At 44.6% G+C, this 8,307-nt stretch overlaps 1 protein-coding gene across 1 annotated transcript; it reads left to right on the forward strand.

Moving 5' to 3' along the window:
• Positions 1–3,329: 3,329 nt before the first annotated feature.
• Positions 3,330–8,079, forward strand: LOC146623118 (transcriptional repressor scratch 1-like). The gene is made up of 2 exons (XM_085365693.1): positions 3,330–3,444; positions 7,352–8,079. Exons 1-2 carry the CDS (start codon positions 3,330–3,332, stop codon positions 8,077–8,079), a joined length of 843 nt encoding a protein of 280 aa, XP_085221819.1.
• Positions 8,080–8,307: the final 228 nt, after the last annotated feature.

Genomic DNA, 8,307 nt, shown 5'->3' on the forward strand with positions numbered 1-8,307 from the left:
AGAGAACACCCAGAGCTTTCCACTTTTGACTACAGTTCACACTCATGTACTTTGCAGGGAAATATCTTTAGAAATTACTCTCACGTCCTGGGTCTGATACAGACACAATGAGTGACGCCTAGCATGCTTTGGCATTTGAATTAAGAGTAAAACTAATTTTCAATATGCTGAATGTCAACTAATACTTAATCTAAACACATGAAGCACTTTAAACCTTTATGCATGAGTCTGAAGTGTGCCTGTGTGTACTAAGACCTGTTTCAGTGCATCGGATGTGTGTGTGTGTGTATGTGTGTCTTATTAGGCCATATGTGTTTGTCAGCGTGTGTATGTGTGTGGACCCACATATCCACTAGTGATGATGAAACACATTGTTAATGTTGTGGGTTATTTTAGTCGACTGACAGCTGTTGTAGAGGGTGTTGTGTGTTGTGTGTTCATGTGTGAGGCCAGTTGTGTGTGTATGTGTGTATGTGTGTGAGTTTGTGTGTTTAATTGGACCTCCCTGAGCCAGTCTCCAGGTGACGGAACTCATCTGCTCTTTCCCTGATTAAGGACAACAGATGGACACACACACACACAAACACACACACACACACAATCCACAGAATGCTTTCACAGTCATGATTTATCATCAAAAAATACTGAACACACAGACTGCACTGGTCACATGGGCTGTAATCAATATAAAGTGCACATACATACAAGTCACACCAAACCACCTTGAACTTCTACACACTTATTTTTGCTCACATGACTCCTCCGGTCCTTAGATATCCATCCACTGAGCTCAAACAAGCTCTTATCATCACTGCAAACAAAGAAAATAAACCCCTCCTTCTCCAAATCTGCCTCTCTAACTTGACATCCGTGTGCTGTCCTTCTCCACCTGTCTGTCTGACAGAGATTATGAGTTAATTTACTTCAAAAGAAAGATTGAAGATTAAAAAAAGTCTTAGTCAAGGATGATCCTCATAGCTAAAAAATAAATAAATATCTGACAAAAATCCCTTTTGTTATGTTTCTGTCATTAGACATAAATAGTCTAAATCTTTAATATTTATCTGGCAAATAATTTTTCCTCACATGTTGATATTCCTCAAATAAAATAGTTTTGGAGCTGTACTGGAGAACAGTACTATTAATCTAATAATTACAATGCGATAATGCAATATTTTTCTCTGAATGAGAAAGAGATGATTGAACACACATTAAAGCATTTATTAAGAAAGTGATGTGTTTATTTAAATTTTAATTAATACCTTTGAAGCTAAATGTTTTTAGCCTCAAATTTCCCACAGATTTCCCACCAATAACCTCTAACACCAGTTATTAAAAGGACAAACTGATCTTTAAGTGTGTTCTCTCTGGATCTGACTTATCCAATGAGGTCCCGCTAACCTGTAACAGATGTTTATCAACTTTCCAGCTGTTCAAAAACGTAAAGCAACACTTTACCTTTAATCTTAGACATTTGCACTTGCATTTAGGCCCAAAGCAACACAGCATTGTGTAATCATTGCGTCTGCCCATGCAAAGCCACATTTTAGATCATGCATGACACTCAAATTTAAAACACTGGACTACCCAATTGAAATGATGACTTTCCCCTCTTCCACTTCACAGTGAAATAACCTGAATTAATCTCATACTCATGGAACATGAGTCTAAATACATGTGATTCATTCATCTTAAAAGATCGCTGTTGTTATTACATAATATCAACATCTTGCAGGAAAAGTTTTCAGTGAACTCGGTGTGACCCTGGAGCTGACAGTACTCTACCTTCAGCCACTGTAAAACACTCCATTTGGCCTGCAACCATTTGCCTTCGGGGCGACATTAATGATAATTAGTAGGCTCTCAGCATGCTAGTTAATATTCCGCCGTAAAATCCATGTGATGGGAAAGGAAAGAGAGAGAGAGAAAGAAAAGATACAATATGCTCAAATGTAGGGGGAGACCCAAAAAAACGAAAGTACATGGACTGCTAAGAATCGTGCACAATGGGACAATATTTAAAATTCGTGTTACACGCTGCGATAGCGCAATCAAATCGATGAGCTTAAAAAACCATAACAATAATTTTCAGTCTTATCTCCTCAAAACATGGCGTCTCTCTCTCTCTCTCTCTCTCTCTCTCTCTTTCAAACACACACACACACACACACACACACACACACACACACACACACACACACACACACACAAATGAAGAGAAGGGGAGAAAGGAGAATGAAAGACAGAGAAAGAAGGGGGGGGGGGGGGGGGGGGGGGTGATAACAGCTTCAATAAATCATCCGGGCCAGTCGTCGCTCCCCGGGGATGTGGGATGGATTAAATTAAGCACTCCTTCTACTCGTGCGTCTATCCATCCCCCCCATCTCTCTCTCTCTCTCTCTCTCTCTCTCTCTCTCTCTCTCTCTCTCTCTCTCACTGCGCCGTATAAATGCCAACAGCTGATCGCGAGACGGCACACTCACGGGAACACCTCGCGGAAGCTGCAAAGAGAGAGACGAGGGGAAGAGAGAGAGAGAGAGAGGGGGATACAGAGAGGAGAGAAAGAAGGGATGCTGTTGATGCATCCGTCCGCAGGGAGTCTTACTGTGATTTCTTTTTTTTTCTTACCGGCCTGAGTGGTCGTCATCAGGTGGAATAAAGGACTAATTTCTCTGGCAAAGAGGGGAGGACGAGGTGTCCGACCGTTTTTTTCTCTTACTGAAAAGCTTCCAAAAATTAACCTTCAATTTTCCCTCTTGTTTTCTTCGCATCCCTCCCTCCCTCCTCCTCCTCCTCTCCCTGCTCCATCTCCTCTTCCTCTTCTTTAAAGAGGCCCGAGCGCGTTGCGGGGTGTCTTCCATCGCCTGTTTCGTTTATTTATTTATTTATCTCCCCTGACTGCTCGCGAGCCCTCTGTCCCCTGGTCTGCAGCCTTCCCGCGAGCTCAAAAGAGCACGAGGCAACCCCTTCGCCTCCCCCGTACCCCCTCCCCGCGCCTCGGAGGGAGCTGTCCGGTGCTGAAGTTGCATTTCTTTCCTCCTGTGCGCGAGGACTAAACGGGGCGGACAGACGACAGCGAGAGAGACCGGAGCAGAAGAGGAAGAACACACAAGCGCTTGTTGATCGTCAACTCTTTCACCGGATCAATTCAAGGCTCGCGCTTTCTCCCCAATCTGAAGACAATCTTCCCCCGGCCCGCCGGTCTGATTGGTGTGTCACGGGCGAATCACCACGCTGGCCTGCCTGTCGGCGATCGGCTGTGTTTGCGAGTGTGGGTCGTTGTGTTTGTGAGTGCGTGTGTGTGCGCAGCTTGTCGGTGTCTCACCACCATGCCAAGGTCTTTCCTGGTAAAAAAGGTGAAACTGGATGATTTCTCCACCGGGGCGGATCTGGAGAACGCCTACCGGCACAGGACAGACCTCAGCCTGCGGCTACATGACAAAGGTAGGTCATGCAGCCTACACAGCGCGCACTAACAGGTGTCTCGGAAGAAAATCGATTTCACAGAGGAGGAGGTTGGCGAAGGTGGGAACATGTTTCCGAAATAAGACTGAGACTTCAACAGGATTTACCTGTTGTGCCTTAAAGGGATTCCCTCCTGTGATTGGTCGTTAAAAATTGACCCTGGGGCTTGATACACCGGTGCACATTCCTGCCAACCAATAACTATAAAATGTAAGCGTGAACTCAGAGTGTATCAGCACCGCATTTCGTTTTTTCTTCACCTTTTATCTTGCGTATAGCATCATCTAACATCAATAACCTCTGAAACTTATTGCAGAGTGGCTGGCTACCTGTGGGGTGATGTGGGTGTAATCAAGGCAGATAATTACAAAACATCAGACAGCATAGAGTTACCACACGCTTGTTACTTTTCTCACGGGTAATAAAAGCTTCAAAGCCCTCCACTAATCAGCGCAATGAAAAATATCAAAGTGGAGCAAAGCGTTATCAATAGCACAGACTGTGAAAGAATTGCATGCTGCTTCACTTCTGCAAAAGAGCTCGGACAGTAAAACACAGAAGACCTGTCAATCTCATAAAACTATGCACTCTGATAACTGGATGTTACCACACCGCACAGTCTAAGACTTTATTTACCGGGGTACATAAGTTACATTATCCTCGGTCGAAGCGTTTGGGCTCAACTCTAGGAGTTGAGCTGCCGCCGAAGCGAAAAGGTCACTTGTGAAATCAACTAAATCAAGCGCGTCGCATGTTTCATCGATTCTGGCTTACACCCAGCGGGGTCTTTCTCTCCCTTCGCAGTGTAAGTAAGCTTAAAGGAGACAGAAACGGGACAGTGGTTATTCATATCGAGCTCACTTTCACTTGGTTTTAGTCGAAACCCTTTGCGGTTATGCTTCTGCAAGCTCGGGGTGATGTTTGAGATGCACAAGAGCTGCCTCCCATGTAGCTCTGAGTTTGCAGAAAATAATCTGATGAAACATCGTGGTTATCTCCTGATAAGTGTGTGTGTGTGTGTGTGTGTGTGTGTGTGTGTGTGTGTGTGTGTGTGTGTGTGTGTGTGTGTGTAAAAGCTGCATAATGGTCTTCTGACATAAGTCTTCACCTTCGCCTGCAGGTGAAGCATACACATCGTTTTAACGTTGTCTTGTAAAACACTCAGGTTTTTAGTGTTTCCCTGAAACATTGCTTTCTTCTTTGCATATAAAACGAGTCTCATCTCAGGCTCATCTTTCGACGTTGTGCGTGGCCCTTCCCCCTCGTGCTCTGTACAGGTGTGCCTGTCCCAGTTTTGCAGTGTTGGCAGATTTCTGCACCGTGGCTATGACGCTGTAACTGTTGAATGTGGATGCATTTCTTCTCTTATACCATTTTCAGACGTTTCTTTAGCCATATGAGGGTGACTTTTGTAATTATCCTGAAAAGACTCAAAATGATTGGCTGTTTTGTGCTCCTCCAAAGCTGAAAACTTCCGCACAACCTGCAACTATGTGCGTCACATTTTACAGGGGGAAGAAAAGAAAGAGAGCGATGCCTCTGCCCGTGTAGACCGCATGACTCCCGTCCCAGTGTCATCCACAGGCTAACATGTGCGTCCCATGCGCGGACCTGTCTGTGATTCTCAGCACGTAAAGCAAGAAAGCTGTCAGCGATGTATTTATGACGTCGAAGTTAACAAGCCCTGCTAGGTCTCACACGCCATCAGCCGCCTGTTCAGCCTGTCCCGGCCACCTTTTGTCTCCATCCCTAACATGCGATGTTAACAGCTTAATGCAGCTTCTACATGGCTCGGAGCAGAGTCAGCCCACAGCAGAACGCAGTGTTGGGAACAACCTTCTGCTTGAACGAACCGGCTTTGGAATAATTTATGTCCCGCCCTGCGTCCTGTGAGTGAATGATGTGACGGGACGTTGTAGTGGATGTTACATGGCTGTGATCATAGGTGCGAGATAGAATATGTGCGTCACATGGAGCTTGTTGCTTGTTCATTACCGAGACTACATAAGTAATAAGCACAGGAATCTACGACGCAGGTGTCCCAAAACCTGTGGTCATTATTTCGTGCTTTCATCACAATAACAGCCTCTCAAAAACATTGATTAGTTGGATCTTATCTTATAGGTTGGTTATTGTTCCAGTTCATTTTTACACTCTATTATGTGATGAACCTAATGTGTTTCTATTGATAGTTTTTGTTGGAGCAGCTTGATATAAGCTCAGCTAATATTGCCACTATTAGCTTGTCTTCAGGGACAATTAAGGATGAATTGGAGCTATTAACTTATCCAACCTGTCGATCCATATTAAAAACATAAACAACAGTGTACAACAAGTGCATTTTGACAAAGGTATTGATTTACGCTTAAATCTAAGAATGTATGACCCATTTGTTTATATATAATGCTGGTTAGTACACATTAAAGAAGTACATATGTATTATTTTCCACATAAAATTTGAATGAGCGTTATTTTTCTCCAAAAATGCATCAATCATCAGGGAACAGGAGCATAAGCTGACTGTGCTGTGTGTCCCTGTACAGCTTTTCAATGGATTCCTGTAATTAAAGCCTGTCCTCCAAGTCATCAACTCCACAGATTTGTGAAACAAAGAAAAGAAACACCACACCACAAGCCGGTACTGCAGGCCTGCCGTCATCGTGCCCCTGACACGCACTGCACTGGATCTGTCCATGGTGCTGATGCTCATTTTCACACGCTAAATCAGCTCTCTCGAGTTCAGGGTCAGCTTGTGTGCATTTACCATTTACAGAAGAAGTGTCTTGACTGCAGCCTTTGATGGCTAAGGGAAATGTATTGCTGAATTATCCCTGAACAAACCCTAACCCTGCAGACCCTTTCAATACACCGCTAAGGTCCACAGTTATGCAGGCAAGTGACTAACGCTCAGTATTTTAAAATGTCTATTCACATTTTTTTACGTGCAGCTCCTGTTGCTGCTGATCTGCTGTTTGTGAGCTGATTACAGAGACTGTCATATCTGCAAGACAAATGCAGGGATCTGACTTGGACACAGATGTGGCAGTGTTACGGTGGTGTGCTCACTCACATTTGAAAAGCCTCTTAAAATCTATATCTCTACATTTAGAATGAGATGAGGAATAGATCTTACTGTTGCCTTATGTTTCACATACTTTGGTGCCATATGTGGTTTTATTTAAAAGGAAATTCAAATCGGTTTTTCATCAAATATAATACAGTAACACCTGTCATGTCACTGTTTTTTTGTCGTTGTTGCCCATAACACTTGGTGGAGGCTTTCTTGTGTTTCTACAGTAACATGTCAGCAACAAGTTACTGGTGGGATGAACCAGCTGTTTGAAATATTTATCCCTTCTCTATGTCTTTATTATAAACATAAATGCACTCGAGTGGGAAGAAGATTCAGGGGAAAACATCACACAGCTGTGTAAAGCCAGCTGTATATCCCAAATGGCATATTATAATAGTTTGCATCAGTGAGTAAGCGCTTATTTAATTCCACCAATTCAGATTGTGTAATTCTGGTCAGCGTACTGAATCTCTGTCATTACTGTATCTGTACTGAAAGATAAGCTTGTCTAGCAGGCTACAGCAGTTTAATGCTAATCTGGACTTATTCATGTGTTTCCTGCAGTTTTCTCCGCGTGCAGGAATTAATGCCCTTCACATTTCCTGTTGGTATGGATCTCTCTGTGATCAGAGAAAATGTTTTGCCACCTTAATCTTAACATAGCAGTTTCTTTACTACCTATCAAGTTATGTCAATAGGGGCACCAGTAACTAATGTTTTGGTCAAGTCCTGTACACCATTAAATTTCCATACCATGTTAAGATGAGCTCTCTTTTCAATATGCTAATACTGTTGTTTGTTTTCCATTAACAGCTGGTTACATCAGTGACTACATCAGCCCTGTTGTGTACGATGGTGAGAGTGACAGTGGCATCAAGGTCCCCTCTCCTGATCCTCTCTACGATGGTATCCACAGTGACTATGGGGCTCCCGACTCTGAGTCTCCTGACAGCCCTGGCTCAGAACTCACGGATGGTTATATCAATGGAGACGCTGCAGTGAGCGAGGGTTACACAGTCGATGCCTTCTTCATCACCGATGGCCGCTCGAAGAGGAAAGCTCTCAGCAGCCCCAGGACCATCCAGAGGCACACCTGTAACGAGTGCGGCAAAACCTACGCCACGTCTTCCAACTTGAGCCGGCACAAACAAACGCATCGCTCGCTGGACAGCAAGCTGGCAAAGAAATGCCCGACCTGCGGGAAGGTGTACGTGTCCATGCCCGCCATGGCCATGCACCTGCTCACTCATGACCTCAAGCACAAGTGCGACGTGTGCGGAAAGGCGTTCAGCCGACCTTGGCTTTTACAGGGCCACATGCGCTCGCACACAGGGGAGAAACCGTTTGGGTGCGCCCACTGTGGGAAGGCCTTCGCAGACCGCTCGAACCTGCGCGCTCACATGCAGACCCACTCGGCCTTCAAACACTTCAAGTGCAAACGCTGCAACAAGACCTTCGCGCTCAAGAGTTATCTGAACAAGCACTATGAGTCTGCCTGCTTCAAAGGCCCCTTCTCTCCTCTCGGCCCCCTAGATGCATGACCCCCCCATATAGATCAAACGAGACAAAACTGCAGACGTGAATTAAAATTACCCTTACGGACTTAACTGCAGACACAAACAATATATTTTTGGGTCAGAATGTGACCTTGCTTTCCCTCCTCACCCCTCCTCACTGGCCCTCTGCCCCCTCCCCCACCTCGCCTCCCTTGGAGCCTATTCGTGATAATGAATATGATGAAGATAGCACAATTTTTTCTCCTTGAGATT

This window comes from Diplotaxodon limnothrissa, linkage group LG11 (genome assembly GCF_057381915.1).
Source record: "Diplotaxodon limnothrissa isolate DT_005_m linkage group LG11, D_limnothrissa_male_GT1.1, whole genome shotgun sequence".
Classification (NCBI taxonomy): domain Eukaryota; kingdom Metazoa; phylum Chordata; class Actinopteri; order Cichliformes; family Cichlidae; genus Diplotaxodon; species Diplotaxodon limnothrissa.